The sequence below is a fragment of the Sciurus carolinensis genome, chromosome 7 (assembly GCF_902686445.1).
Source record: "Sciurus carolinensis chromosome 7, mSciCar1.2, whole genome shotgun sequence".
In the NCBI taxonomy this organism is placed as follows: domain Eukaryota; kingdom Metazoa; phylum Chordata; class Mammalia; order Rodentia; family Sciuridae; genus Sciurus; species Sciurus carolinensis.
Window position 1 is genome coordinate 37,358,717 of NC_062219.1, and position 16,647 is coordinate 37,375,363.

The following is a 16,647-nucleotide window of genomic DNA, read 5'->3' on the forward strand; positions in this document are numbered from 1 at the left end:
TAAGTCCTTTTTCTTGCCCATATGTTCCCTTTTCTTTCTTTTTGATGTCTATTAAAAAAACGGAAGATGCAAGCTGGAGACGATCATCTGAGGATTGATCAGGGCCACATGCCAATTTTTGTAATTTTCTTTAAATATTTGGGGCTGACTAAATGAAAAATTTATACTTTAAAAGTAGGTGGCCCTTTATGGATTCAGGATTCAGAGTGGTGTGTTTTCTTATTGCTTTCCTAAGTCTCTCCATGAAAATAGCAGGACTTTCCTGAAGACTGCATAAGTTTTTTTTTAGGCATCCTACTCATTATTTGAATCCCAGTTAGGATGGTTTCTGGGAACTGCCTGTTCTCTAGATGGTTAATAGCATAATTTTCCAGGTGAAGTCAAATACCTGGCTTAAGTTTTGAAACATCTCAATATTTATTAGGATCCTCCAAAAGCCTCCTTAAATTTATTTTTGTCTGTCTTAAGTTGGAAGGGTCCCCTCGATTTTCCTCCCTTAGTAGGTGATTCCTCAAGGCTTTCACTTCTCATGGTAGAGATCATTGATGGCAAGCATGGTAACATATGAAAGGCACTTTTCTTGATCATTTGTAATTTAGCAGTATGCAGGCTAGTGGTGAACCTGGCAATACTGTTGAGAGAGAAGCTCCCTTCTGAGTTAGAAGTAGTAGGGATGTCTCCCTAACTGAGCTTCCTTATGGTCCAGAAAAACCCATCTCTCACTACCTGGCTTTGCCAAAGTTATTTCTGGCCTTCTTCGGCAAAGTGCTAGGGTCCTAGTTTGCCCTATGCTAAAGACCCTGGAAGGATTCAGAGTTAAGGGCATTACTGCTTTCCTCCTGCCACTATAAACTCCTAATTATGAAAAACGATGACAAAAGTAAAAAGTGTGCCTTTTGCCTATCTTTTTGCCCTGTAGACTAAAGGAATCTCCGGAGGGTGAGGGGACACCTATTGGTTGTTAGGCGTATAACCCCCTTTGCTTGGAGGGTCTCACGGGAGAGGTTTTTAAATGCCTCCCTCTTGCAGCTTAAAGAGAACACAGCACATTTAAGCACAGGAACAGTAATGGGGAGACTCTAATGTCTAGACTAGTGAAGGCTAATGATGCAAACCAAGGGAACCTGGGCTTTTTCATACTCATCATCCCAGGCCTTAATCTTACAGTTTTAATTCCTAATGTCTGACCGGCAAGGGAAGGGGAGCATCCAGGAGGGAGTGGATGTGCGGGAGTGTTCTGCACTGTAGGGCCCACATGGAGGCAAAGGTAATTGGCGCTTTCCCTCAGTGCCATTGTCTACCGATCACCCTGGATACCCCTCAGGGCGGTCGGGAGGGGGAGTCAGGAGAAGGAACCTTTGGGGTCCACCCGAGAGTAGCCCAGGCCAAGAACCCCACAGTTGTTCCAACCCTTCCTCCTCCTCCACGCATCCTGGGCAGATCAGGACTAGGGATACAGTGTACTGGTGGCAATTGCACTCCGAGCCTGGACAGAAAAGTAGGAAATGGCTTCAGCACAGTCCAACAAGCCTATAGGGCAGGTGATTGGAAACTTGCCTGGGCCGGGAAACCTCTCACCCAAGTCTTAAGAATGGCGGCTGCACTAACTGCATTTAAGTAGCCGACGGGTGCCCATTTTGCCCTCCAAAAATAAAGAGACAGAAAGATGCACCTCAAACAGATGTGGGGTGCATGGAGAGAGAAGCTTACTTACCTTGGCATAAATTTTGGTGGTGCCTCCAAATCTGATACCGCCATTTACCGGTGACGAGTTCTGCTCCTTCTAATGTTGAAGAGTGAACACTAGAGAAGCACGCCAAGGCAAGCATATTAAGCAGGTTTTATTTAAAGGTGATAATACAGACTTCTCCCAGCAGGAAGAAGGGGGCCATGGCTGATGTTCTAAAGTCCCCAGAAGTGAGTGCACCCTCTATCTTTTATAGGTTAAAGTCTCTTTTGTTTTCCAGTTCTCTCCCTGCTTATCTCCCCTTCCGTGACTAGGCCTGGTTTTGCATTAAGTGAAAAGTCATGGGCAGGGGGAGGGCCAAGGTGATTCAGGCAAAGGCAGGTAAATTTGGTAATCAATGGGCTCCGGAGCTCCTTGACATTCCATTCTTCCAGGGGCAGTCTCCAACTTCCAGAGGCAGATGGCTTCATGACTTCATTTCCTCAAATTGACTGGATTCCCTATTTCTACACTAACTACCTGTCCTTAATTCTGGCTTCAGAAGGAGGCATTTATTGGGTTCAAACTTGACTTTTAAGGGAGATATTTTCACAAAAATTTTATAAGCCTCAACTGTTACAGTTTCCTTTCAGTTCTACCCCCTCTGGTCCTATAGCAACCATGTCCCATTAACAAGTGAAGCCTCTACTTCTTTTTTTCTCTGTGATAGTTCACCATCCTTAAGACTTCTTACATCTTCTGATCTTAAGTTCAACATTTACTTTCCAAGGTTTACCTAAATTTCACTATACTAGTCGTGGAGAGTGGGTTCCAGTCTAAAGACATTTAAGCAGTATTGGTAGGTAATACACTAGGAAAAATGATTAGTTCTAAAGTAATTATTGGCACCAAAATTTGACCTTTGAAAATAAAGGACACTATGTATAAGCCATTTGGTTTTAAGGAACAACCCTGATTTCCACACAGAAAAGAATTAGAAAGTTTACTTTCATTGGTGACCTGGAAAGTTCACTCATAAATGTTCCTCAGTAATACAAAATCATATGATGGCAGTCAGTCTGACCTCTTCTGCAGTGATCTACTTTAGAACAATGGAAAAAGGATGGAGGAACCAAGGAAAGGGAAATTCACTGGATACTTTTATTTAAAACATTATATTAAAAGCTAAACTTATAAAGAACTTGATTCTGGTGATTTTAATTTGGCCTTGGATCAAAGATTTTAGAACAGAAAAAATAGTTTTCCAGCTTTTAAAAGTTACTTTTATTTAGGCATTTCATTGGAAATAAGAAAAAGTAATTTTGGCAGCCTCATAACTCAGAAGATAGGAATGGGGCCTGGGCTTATGAGACAGGAGAAAGGACATGGCATTGGTGGAAGGAGGCTGATTTGTTGGTTGTAGATTTGGGTCTCCATCTTCATGACATAGGCACCTGCATGCCACATACACTTCTCCATCTCTGACATTTTCCTTTGCAACCCTGCCCAGAAGGGCATTACCATCTTCAGTGACAATGAAGAGTCCATAGCTTTTTCATTTATTCTTACCTTCTAGGGACAAAGCCCAGGTTTAAATTGTCAATCAACTTCCTTATTTTCACTGTTGATTCCTGGAGTAGATGAATTAAGGATATCTTTCTTTTCCTACCATCAACCTGCTGTTCTTTCTATATCCTGTCCTTCTTAACTACCAATAGAAGCTTGGAAACGTGATCCTTAAATTACATTTGAGAATTTTCAGGATATAGCTCTTTCCGCATTTGTCTTTATGTTTCAGCTCTGACTTAGAGAGTCTTGAGAAAATTTAAGTTATTTTTCTTCCCCTACATAGGAGAATTAGAGAAACAGACAAATAAAATTTGCTGAAACTGAGGTTGGAATTGACAGATTAAAATTAGAAACTGAGATCAGGGAAGCACTGTGAAGATGTACACCTTCTTTTCTCGAAAATAAAGAGTAAAAGCCGAGTTCAAACAGAAGGAAATACTTCAAAAAGGTGCTGATCCAGACCCAGTAATAAGCTTAAATGTTAGATGAACTTTATTAGCTTTTAACTCATATCACACCTATGGTGCTAATTGAACACCTACTTTTATTAAAAGAAGAATCTGCAATTTAGAACTGAAAAGTGAACTTTTAAAACAACTTCTAGTGCTTAATTTCATTAAAAAACCTTTTTTGGAATCGAAGCATTGGCAAAGGCAAAGAAAAGATACAAGGAAAATACAGTGATCTTCATTTATCCTATATTTGATAACCCCTTTCCACTCTTTCTTCTGAAGTTTTACTTTTTGTTCTTTTCCTAGGATTTGAAAAAGGAATATTTTTTGTAAATATGTACAAATCTCATTAACCTAGTGTCTTTTTCAATCCCAGTGGTGAAATACGTGTGGTAAAGGTATCTTTTAGCTTTTGCTGTATAACAAACCATCCTCAAACAGCAATCCCTTATTTATCTCTTAATAATTATGTGGTCCATTGTTTAGAGTATTCTGACCTCAGCTGAGTCCATGCATGTATTTGTGACCAGCTGATAATCACCTAAAAGGCTCTACCCTTACAGGTTGATTGGCCATTGACTCAGGCAATGGGAATAATGGGGCCACATGACTCATTTTATCAAGCAGGCTGGTCCAGACCTAATAGTTGGGACAGTCAGCTTCTAAGAGAAAGAATCCAAAAGTTTATAAGGAATCATGAGAATAAACTCACAGGTAGCATGCCATCTCTCTCATGACATTTTATTGCTCAAAGCAAGTCACAAAGGCAACCCAGTTTAAAGAGGGACAGAATTCGATGGTGCCTTTTTGTGGGGTACATTACAAATGGACCTATCTGGAGTGGAAAGATAAAGCCAGTTTTTGTAAACAATTTACTACGGAAAGCCTTCATCACTAATACATAATAGACACTAATTGGAGCCAAAGATTAGATATCTTTATATTTATAATTTCCAGATTATTTTTTTGTAACTCCCAGTGAATTACAGGGCATGGAAAATAATTTATCACATCAGAATGATCACATTTCTGGATGAAAAAGGAAAGAGAAAGAATCAAAAGAATCACTGACCTGACTCCTACCCAAACACCTCTTAAGCCATGACTGAAGGCAAAGAAGAGAGAATGTAGAACAGCTTAGAGAAGAGTCCCTGGACTTGACTTTCAGGGCAGGAAAATAGAGGCAGAGGTATACAGGTGCTTGGAGGGCCAGTGACAGGAGAGAAATCATGAGAGGGACTGATGAGTAGAAGCCACAAATGCAACAAGGCCATCAAAGAATGTGTGTACTAGGTGTCCATTACAAAATGATTTTGAGATTGAGAGTCTTAATTGGTGACACTGGCAAAACTGTAATGGTAGAAAATCAAACACAATAGTAAAGTAGGATGACATAGTTTTATGTCCTGTTTTAATACATTTTGGCTCAAACATATCTTTGTTCTTTAGGTTTTTTTGGTTGAAAAAGTTGAATGAGACATTTATACTTTCTCAGCTTTAAATGGAAGTTTTAAAGTGAAACTTTTTGTTTGTGAGCTTTTCTGTGTTTTAGTCATTTGTCAACTTCTTGCCATGCCTCCAAAACAAATCTATGTACAAAATAAGGCTAAAGGAGCTGATATTGAATAAACACCCACTTTGTGCCACACATACCTCCAAGAGCAAAGGTGATAAAAGATATCAGTGCCAGGAACCTGCTTTTGTGGAGCCTGTATTTCAGAGCAGGGAGGAAAACATGAAACAGACACAGGTCGAATGGGGAGAAGAACTGTGGAGAAAAACACAGCAGGATTAGGGAGACAAAGGACTTGCAGTGGAAGGGGATGGAGGAGGTGTGTGTTGTTTTATGTGAAGTGGTCTGACATGGTCTCCCCTTTTAGGTCCCCGAAGCAACAATGCAAATGGGTCCTGAGGGTGTATGAGGGAAGAGTGTTGCAGGCAGAGGTAACTGTAGCCTACAGGCCCCAAATCTGGAGCGTGCTCGACATGTTTGAGGAACTACAAGGATGTCCATGACACTAAAGGAGAAAGCCAGGAGGAGAGTGAGGACGATGAGGTTGAAGTGCTTGCTTGAAATTCGGGTGGGTCTGCTGCAGAGCAGAGTGGTGGTCCACCGAGGCAATCACACAGTATACTCTCTCACCCTGGGAGCTTTGGAAGTGCCTGTGCCCAGTCCAGAATATGTTTCGAAAAGCCTAATCAAGCCTTTATAAAATGTTACTAGGATAAATGCAGTGTGGAATTAAGATCTGGTGCTCTAGTAAAGCACAGCTCTGACCAGCAAAGTGGAAAACCACTGGGAGATTTTGTGGAAGAGAATGGCATGAACTGATCACCCAGGCATCAGCCTCCCTTTCCCCTGCATTCCCTTAGGCATGGCCTCCTATTAAGTTTGGAATCTTGTCTCACTCTTCTAGAATGAGAGTGGACAGTGTGTTCCTGAGCTGGGTCTCTAGGCACCCTCACCTGTTCTGCCTCTGTCATTCTCTCTGGGTTAAGTGTCAAGGATGTAATTGAAGGAAAGGAGGAAGATATCAGAGACAAGAGTCCCTCTTGGGCCTGCGGGAGGCAGAGTCCTGCGTCTTTGAGTTTCCTTCCAACCTTCAGTCAGATAGCCCTGGACCTTCCTCTTACTGTTACCTTGAAGTCGAAAGTATTTACAGATTGACTGTGAGAACCCGTAAGTTTGTATGTCACCTCTGCTGGCTCCTGTGTTAAAAATATAAAGACATGTTGTACATGTAGAATATGTGTAGAATATGTGAAATTAATGTCCCAAACCTATGTGACCATGCTCAGAGTATAGCAAAGGATATGCTCAAAAATAATAAAGCCCTGTTTGCTAGATTTCAGTGATCTTCCCTTGGAACCACAGTGTAATGTAGCTGTCAGGGCCAGAGCTCTGAAACTGGTTTCCTGGTTCACACACTTACTAGCTGGGTGATTTCTCCTTTGTCTTTCAGATAATGATGTCTAACTTGTAAAGCCATTTTCAGATTAAATGAGGAGAGGCAGGTAAAGTACTTAGGAAAGTTCATGGCACATATTTAAGTCCTAGATATTAATGTAGCTATTATAATTGATTTATTCACCATACAAATGGATCACTGATTTTATGCACATATACATGTCATACATGTCCATTTTTGCATATATACGTACCTTTTGGTAGCATTTTAGGCAGATTCTTTGTTGTTTAAGTGTTAAAAACATAAAGATGCTACCTATTAAGAAGTGGATCAGATTTCAAATGAGAAAGAAAGGCAATCTGAAAACATTTTTAGAACACAAACCATCCATTTTACATAACTGCTGTGCAAACATAATTATTGGCAAAACTCTCTCATTCCTGCCCTTCATATGTACAAAAAGAGCAGCATTCTCTTTTGGACAAGCTGAGGCTGGGAATGCAAAGAATTAAGACATGGACAAGAGACGTTTTCAACACATTTTTCTGGAGATTTGTGCTAGCCTTCCATGCCACTCCCCTCGTAGAGGTCACTAGATTGTAGCTGTTGAAGACCAGTCGGGATGACCACAGCAGAGATGACAGTTTTTTCCTTATGGAAAAGGGATTGTTCAGACTGACTATTTCTCTAACTTTCTCTAACCTTATAAATCTCACATCTCAGAAAGTCAATAAAAACTTATTGAAATAATAAAAGATGGTTAAATGTTTATTAGAAATTTGAATGTGACACTTAGAGGTCTTAATAGTCCTCCAGGCACCTTCAGATGATCTGCCTTTATTCAAGGGAAACCTCTTTTCAGAGCTTCATTCAAGTTTAACAACCCACTTGAGTGGTATTAAAATAAAAGTAAAATAGAAAATGCCTCTTAGGAAAGAATGCCCTGGTTTCAGCATGCCTCTTGTATTAATTCAGAGATCTCATTTTAACATTGCCTACAGGGCCAAGTCTAAATTTCTCAGCCCCCCAAACTGACATCAGTCTTTCCAGCAGCTTCTTCTACCCCATCTTTACAGTGGCTGTATCTCCATTACTTCTCTTCAGAAGTTAGTGCTTCTTTTGGACACACTCGCTCCTCCTCATCTTTCCTACTGATATTTTCTCAGTATTTGCCTTTTGAAATTTTACATGTCTTTCCAAGAGCATCCCTCTTGAATAATTTTCTCTGACTTCCTGGATCTCGAAGCATAGCTTCTTCCATTATTCTCTCAGTCTTTTGTTTGTTGTTCATTTATTTCTCTGAGTTAATTCTGCCTCCTCCTGTTTCAACGAATGACATCCTTTTTAGTCATCATGTATAGTTAACTCTGTAGGGAGAGAATAAGATATTTCTTGGTCACATTTGGGTACCTTCCAGCACATATTTATGCCAGAAACTCAACATGTCTGTGGAGTGGATGAAACACAAAGACCAAAGATGAAGTTTTCAGAAATCGATCATACTTTCCCTCGTAACCCTCACATGTCATCCCTTTATCTCATGGTCTTCTGGACTTCTACCTGCATTTTTGGGGTTTTTGGTTTGTTGTTGTTTTTGGTACTGGAGATTGAACCAGGGCTGCTTTGCCACTGAGCTACATCCTCAATCCTTTTTATTTTGAGACACTGTCTCACTGAGTTACTCAAGGTCTTACAAATCTGCTGAGGCTGGCCTTGAACTTGTGATCCTACTACCTCAGCCTCTTGAGTGGCTGGAATTATAGGTGTGCATCACCACCTTTGGCCATCTTTGTATTCCTTAACAGTGACAGTCCTTGTTTAAAACCCATCACTTCTGTGAGACAGAATCCAGCTTTTTTTTTGATGTCCTCAAAATTTGACCTTTGACACCAGCAAGTCTCATGTCATTCTACTGTGTTATATTGAATTTTCTTCGTGTGCTAGGTTTTCTTTCCCCTCTTCCTTCTCTTTCTCCTTTTCCTCCTCCTCCTCCCCTCTCTTTTACTCAAAGTGTTTTTTCTCTTTCTTTTCTCTGTTTTCCATTGGCTGACCATTCATCTACCAAACTTGAGATGAAGCTGTTTCTTCATTCTGGAAATCATGACGAGTTACCCAAGTGTCTCCAGCCCCAGACTGGATTAAGCCTTTCTCCTTTGAAATCTAATAGATACCAGAGATCAGAAGGACTTAGGTGAAGATCTGATTCTGCTATTTAGCAAGCACTAACTTTAGACGGTGCAAACATTGGCATCAGAATTACTGGCAGGGTTTAAGTCACAGATTGCTGGGATAAGCCTTTTCCAACAGCTTTGCAGGTGACATTGATGATGCTTTCTGATGATCATATTTTGAGAACCACTGCATTAGATAATTTATCTACCTTTCTTAGGTTTAGGTTCACCATCTGCAAAGGGAGGGTAAAAGGATTGTTTTAAAAATTATTCAAGATAATGTATGTAAAGTGTTTGACATGAACTTAATGCTCAATCAGTGCCAGTTAATATTGTTTTTATGTTATCATTGCTTTCATCCCACAGTAGTGAGTTGCAGACTGAACAGAACATGTCGAGGAGTCTGGGAACCCCATAGAGAATGGAGATCACCTCATATTATTATTATTGTGGCATAGGCACCTTATGAAGTATATTAATAATTACTAAATAAGCATATAATGAAATGAACTCAATATAAAAGCCCTTACAAATATTTAGTAAGATGACTTTAGTGCTTCTTATAAGTAGACTACCTAGAATGTTCCAGGTTCCCTATTCAGCTCAATATATTCTTAGTATTTTGGGGATTGTTTTTGCTAACTGATTTCTAAATCACTTTTAGATATGGTAAGTCAGTTCCCATAATTTCCATTTCTAAAAATAAGATTATACAAGCAACATAGAGAACTTCTTTCTGTAAAAAACTAGGATTGAATAACCATATGGACCACTTACCTCTGTGTACTTTGAACTATATACTGAATAAAAGCAATTGCAACAATATATTCCCCCGCTGTCTGTGCCTTAACATGTGTTATGGTTTCGATGTTAGATGTTCCCCAAAAACTCATGTGTGAGACAATGCAAGAAGATTTAGAGGTGAAATGATTGGGTTGTGAGAGCCTTAACCCAATCAGTAAATTGATCCCCTGATAGGAATTAACTAAGTGATAACTAAAGGCAGGTGAGGTGTAGCTGGAGGAGGTAGGTCTTTGGGATTGTGCCTTTGGGATAGATACTTTTTCCCTGGTGAGTGAGAGACTGTTTCCCTCTGCTTCCTGGGTGCCTGTTCCCAGCTGCTTTCCTCAGCCACACTCTTCCACCATGATGTTCTGCCTCTTCTTAGGCCCCAAGAAATGGAACCAGCCATCTGAGACCTCTGAAACTGGGAGCCCCCAAATAAACTTTTCCTCCTCTAAATTTGTTCTTATTGGACCTTTTAATAAGCAAAAACGTTGATTAAAACAATATTCCTTCACATAATGCTGGATATGGGTTAGAAATTGACTTGTGAAGAATTAAAATTTCAGTTGTTTACAAATTCACTAACTCTCCTATTCTGAGAAGCCATTCCTGCTTTTACGGTCAGTCTCCACTTCCATCATCCTTCTTTTTGACTTCAGAACTTCATAATTTATGTTTACTCATTAGTTCAACAAGTATTTTTCTACCATCTTCCAAGTGGCGAGCATTATTATCATGGAGGTGATGCCACACTAAGGAAAAGTCTGCTTCACAGACCCTAAAGCATGGCATTTACAGCATGTGCTGTGTTGGTGTGAGAAACAGAACTGAGCATCAAAGATTATTTGTTGCTGGTCCAGGAAACAATTTGGGACTAGTTAGTATCCTAATTATGAGGTGTTTATTTGAATTTTAATTCGGACCTGATAGTAAAATGTGGGAGATTTTACATAGCAATCAAGACTCCCAGCTTTTCCTGGAAAAGTCCACATTCCTGTATCATGGAGCTGTTCCCAGTCCACCTGCTCCTTGAGATGGAGCATACCCTCTTATTTCACTATATCATACCTCTCCTTATCACTTTACATGTTTATGTGTTTCATGCTTGTTTGCATAGATATGTTGAGAGAAGAATGTGACTCTTTAAATTCTACATAAACGCACTGAAAATTTGTCTTTACAAGCTTATTTCAACCTAACTCCAACACTGGAAATAATAACTTTTTTTTTTTTTGGAAATAATAACAATCTTTAATTTTCTTTAGTGATGTGTAGTGTTAACAAGCATTTGCCTTCATTAGAACTATATAGCATATTGATTCATTGAACTAAATTTTGACTTGCATTTTTACAGTAAGCTTCCAGTATTTATCAAATTAATAAGATAATTTCCAGGTACATTCTACTGTCATATTTATCTCAGTTTAATGTAAAAATATATCTTAATCTATCTGGTTTGGGTACTTTTTCTCCTTGTATAGTTATTGATCAAATTTTTTGTCTGGGTTTTGTCGTATGAGGTTAGAACATTTAAATATAAAATTGAATTAAGATTATAGTTTAACTAAAATTATAGTTTACCAAACTAAACATATTCATGGTTTGTTTCAGTTATCCTTAAAAAGAAGAGGAAGCAAAGATTTGCCAAAATCTGAAAAAAAGGCTCAACAGACTCCCACAGAGGTATGTGGAAATAAAATTTCAGCTTGGGTATAAAGCAACTGTAAGTGTGTATTATAATAAGCTACATTTATAAATAGGCATAATGGCGAAACAGACTTATGTGAAACATAGTCACATTATGCATATCAATTATGTAGCTATGGACACAGGAGGCATAAAGTATTCAGTACATTTGCTCAGAAAACAGTACTAACAGCCCCATTATAATTGCTTTTACATTGTAAGCACACAGCAACGTATCATTAGTCTTTTATGTGCCACTGTATTTGAGAACTATACACAGGATGCTAATCTCATTCTTTCATAATTAATAAGGTCAATGGAATGGCTGTTACTATAGTAACAGGAGAGTAAAAATGCAATGCTATAGGAAGGGATGGTAGAAGGAAGAGAGAGGAGAGAGAGGCTTATGACGTCTTTAGAGAACCTAAGAAGGAAATAATTCTATAAGCCAATGATAGGAGAAGCAAAAGAAAAGGAAACAAAGGCATAAAAATAAAATGAAAAACTTGTACTCACTATGGGCTTGGTAAGAACATTAGAAACAGTCACAGTAAAGACTAGATCTGCTTCCAAGGTGAGCAGAAGGTGGTGATGATTGTAATGAAGAAGATTTTAAAACAGAATAGGAAATATTTGGGACAGAAGTGACATTATGGTGTCCAAAAACACTTAGCTAGATATTGACTTTAAATGCATAAGTTGGAATCTGTAGTACTAAAGTATGCATTTTTAAAAAAATTATTACAAGATTTTTTTCTCATTAGATAACTTTAAAGTGGTATTTAAATATTTAATATATAAAAAGTTGATCTGATCCATTTTTAAAGCATAACTATTACATATATTATTTTCCCTTTTCCTCTCTTCCTCTTCTATTCTCTCTTTCTCTCTTTCTCTCCCTCTCTCCCTTCTCCCCTCCCCCCATCTCTTTCTTTCCATTTTCCTCCAAGTTCATTTACCACTGAACTACATCCCCAAACCTTTTTATTTTTTATTTTGAGATAGGTCCTCATTAAGTTGCTGAGACTAGTCTCAAACTTGAGATCTTCCTGCCTCAGCCTCTTGAGTCTCTGGGATTATAGGTGTGCCCCACTGAGTCACATCCCCAGCCCTATTTTGTATTTTAGAGACAGGGTCTCACTGAGTTGCTTAGTGCATTGCTTTTGCTGAGACTGGCTTTGAACTCACCATCCTCCTGCCTCAGCCTCCCAAGCTGCTGGGATTACAGGCATGCACCACCAGCCCAGCTCATCCTCTCTTCTTGATTAATTTTTTTCTAGTACTTAACAAAGAACATTTCTAAAGCCTCAGTATTTCTAGAATCCCAGAGAGTCTCATACCAAGGTCTTAATGCCTTTTTTTGTACCTTTCTGCCAATTGCCTTAATAAATCCAAACATAATCTATCACTAAACCTTCCTGCCCTGTCTTTGCCATAACTTTGCCCAACTCACTCTAAATATTTTGCTGTGGATCACTGCATGTGTTACCCTGAATCTTCTTCCCCACCTTAATAGGGACTCAATGCCATATTCTTCCTGTTCTAAAATCTTATCGATTTTAATGAGCAGTTTACTTTTTTAAAACCTACGTTTGATCTGTTGCACTTACTGTGTTATAGTTTGTATATTTCCTCAACAATATTCTCTAATGTAGGAATTCTAAACTTTGTTCCTGACTCTATACCACCACTCCATGTGCATGTAAGCACCTTTCCACCAAAGACAGCCACAGCTTCCAGCACTTTCTGAGTGTGTCTTAGAACTTTATGAAAGTCAAGATGCCTTGCAAGTCATCAGTTTTTATTTCATGGGCATGGGTTTCACCTGGGAAATTTATTCACCTGGGAAAATTATGAAATTTATGAAATTTATGAAATTTATGTGGCATTTGCAGTCTTTATTCTCATTTCCAAAACATTTATTTTCAGAATTGTGAATTACATTTTTCAAAAACTCCCCTCCTCTCCCAGATTGATTTGAATTGCCTTGGATGGGAGATCTCAGTTTTGAAATGGTTCATTTTTTATAAAATTATAAAAGGATTCTGTCACTCTGTCAAGGTCGAAGATCATTGATCCATGTTCTTAGATTACTGAAAGCCTTCCCTGTTGTTATTGTTGTTATGAATTGATATTCTCCTGTTTAGGGTATTTGGTAGACAGGGACCACCTTATTCAGCTTTGAATCATATGTGTGTAGTGTCTGGCACACTGTGCATGCTTAATACACACGTCTGAATGTTTCCATGTTCCTCCTTTTTATGTTGAACCATGGGAAATTGTCAACATGCTATTGATTTGGATGTACAGTAATCACAATTTTATATGGTCTAAGCTACTGTTATTCATATCACTTAATATTTCATTTTGTTAACTTGCTTCAACCTTTTTGATATATTCCTTACTTATTCCTCTAGAAGCAGGGTGACTTTATTTATGGAGAAAAGACATTGAATAGCAATTCATAATAGCAGCTTTAGGGACAGGTTTCTGGGATTGAAATCTCCCAACTGTGTAGTCTAGATAAACCACTTTTTCTTCCTATGCCACTGTTTCCTCATCTATAAAAATGGAGATTATAATAGAGAGTTGTTGAATAAACTAAATGATTTAATATATACAATTTATTATATTGTAATTTAGCTTCTAGCAGTGGCTTTTCAAGTCAGTGCCAGGCTCAGCTCACATCTTACTGGCCATTCATCATTTTTACATTTCCTTCCTCATGTATCATTTGTTTCTTCTTAGGAGTGAGTCTTTAACATATACAAAAATAACAACTTGTTCAGAATGTTTGATTTTTTTCTTGCAGAAAATAGGAGCAATATTTTCTGCTCAGTTACTTTGGACCAGGCACTTTCCACAAATCTGTTTCTTTCAACAATTATATATGGTATTTTATGCCCAGTTTCAAATACAGCCAATAATAGGTTATGAGTTAAGGATTCAAGGCATATTTGTGTACAGAGTTCTTAAACTCTCAGTATTGCAGAAGCTATTCTATTCACACTTTCTATTCTGAAAAGATTTAGTTTTAAATAAGTAAAATAATTAGCATGTCCATCATACTTTTGAAGCATCTCCTTCTCTCACAGTGACTTTGTTACAGCATAATATCTCCAAGTCTTAAAATAATTTTTATGTTTTCATTCTTTTGGATAAGAGAACTTACATACAAAACAACCAGATAATTTTCTCTTTTATTTGCTTAGCATAGCCCAGTAAAGTGTTGTTTGCTCCAATCTATGGCTCTTACCATGCCCATTGATGTTTTACTTGGATTCAAATTTCAGCATATGTCAACATGCCAACATTTTTTTTTTTTTTTGTAGTAGAAGATTAAAGGATTCCCATCAGGCATGTGGCCCAACAACAGCTACCCAGTCTCATCTACTCTTGCTTTCCAATGAAACTTGGCTTGTGTAAAAGTATATGGCTGTCAGCCATCTTTCTATTCAAACATTGTTTCTGATAATTGGCATTTGTGACTTTATACTCCCCCACCCAAACTTTTGATCATTTCTTATCTGTTTCTCCCTTCTTTTTTCTTCTTTAGTCACCTCTATCACCATTGAAATAACTTCAAGCGTCACCTCTGCCCATCTCAATCTCATGTCCTACCTTCAGGTCCCAAAGTGCGATGTTTGTAATCTTGAGCCCGAGATGCCTCTTGCCAGTTGCTAGATGTTTCTACTCGGTATCTGTGCACCGCAGCATCTCAAAGACAGCACTTAAAACCCCTAAACCCATATTCTCCACATAAAACCTGCTCCTCTTTGTTTATTCATATTCTCTCTCACTCTCTTTCTCTCTGTTGTTGACAGTACAATCCAACAGGATACCAAGCTCAGAACTTCAGAGCTCCCCTTGATTCCTCTGCTGATGTGGTTTTAAACTTGATTATGTGTCCTTGATCTCACGGTAGTCTCATAGAGTTTCTCTCCCCTTTGAAATGATTTTTCTTTTCAGAGTTCTACGTGACATACCCTTTTTTCCTCCTCTATGCCCTGGTAAAGTTCTTTCATCACCTCTTCTCTCTGTGCATCCCTCCTTTCCCCTATGCCCCTTCTAGAAGAAAGTATACAAACAACACATGTGGTTCCTTTAACTTTGCCCATCTTATCCTATTTTTCTTTTGTGCTTTTCAAGAGGCAGCCTGTGCAGGCCAAGGAATATATGTTTTTCAATCAGCCTGAATACAGATTATGCTCACACCCACTAACCTGTGCTCTGCTGGATTAAAGACTTCTACACAAGGTGCAGACATGGAGATATAGTGACAGATGGAATGTGATGTTCAGGTTCTTACATCAACAGCTCTCTACCACTTCACACTCCCATGAACAGACTTGTGCCCTGTTCACCATCCCTTCCGTCTCAGAGACTCTGGGCCATACTTACTGAGCACCTCTGAAACAAGCTCATTTTTCTCCTCACTCCCCTACTTCTTTACCAGAATGCAGCTCAAACACAGGTGACCCTGAGTGCTGGGTAAGGAAGGCATTTTTATTCCCACTTTAAAATGAGGAGAGCCAGGGGATGATAGCTCAATGGTAGAGAGTTTACCTAGCGTGCACCAGGCCTTGGGTTTGATCCCCAACATTGCAAAAAATAATAAAATGTATAAAAATGAGGAAACCAAAGTCTACAGAAGTTACACAGCCCAGGGTATATATTTAGAAGACAATTTTGAGAAACTGACCTTGAGAAATACATTCTATTCATAATAATGTGCTTCTGTAAAATCTCCCAGAGAAAAAGTAGATTTCCATTTCTACTTTAGTACTTTTCAATTTACTTAATGATTAGGCTTTCATAGTTGTCATAATAATGTGTGAAAGGACTTTATACAGGCTCTACTGCATTCAGCTTTCACCAGGCAGAACAAACTATCCATCTCAGTCTGGTGGTAGTGCATCCTATATTTTAAATGATTTAAATGGTCATCACTATTCCCCTTGGAGGGACCCTTCAGGGGTCAGACTTTCCCCTTAATTGACTTTAAAACAATTCTTCTTTAAATAATGGTGGAGGAAAGATTGTGTTCTGGATGGCAGAGTGATCATGACCCCTACTTTCAAACAACTAAACTCAAATTTCACCTTTCTTCTTTCCCACTTGTTAACTGTTTAATCTTGAACAAGTCCCTGAACATCTTTAAACCAGGAATCTTAACACCTACCTTTAAGTTTATTTTGAATATTAAAATTGATCTTATTTGTTAAAGAACTTTGCAGCATCTGAATCAAAGTAGTTGCCTGATACGTGCCAGTGAGTAGGTGCTTACTAACCATGTTCTTTAGAGTGGATAGTTTTCATATTTATTATAGTTAGGGGGATTCAACCATATTTAAAAAACAAACAAAAAGAACATTCTTGAAATGACCACCAGACAATTGTGTACAATT

General features: G+C 38.5%; 1 protein-coding gene across 3 annotated transcripts in view; it reads left to right on the forward strand.

Annotated features, from left to right (window-relative positions):
• Window positions 1-16,647, forward strand: part of Soga3 (SOGA family member 3) — a 48,488-nt gene that overhangs the window by 28,890 nt on the left and 2,951 nt on the right. For all 3 annotated transcript variants that reach the window (XM_047558664.1, XM_047558665.1, XM_047558666.1), the window contains exon 5: window positions 11,165-11,236. In XM_047558664.1, coding sequence (XP_047414620.1) covers window positions 11,165-11,236 — 72 coding nt within the window. The remainder of the gene's footprint in view (window positions 1-11,164; window positions 11,237-16,647) is intronic.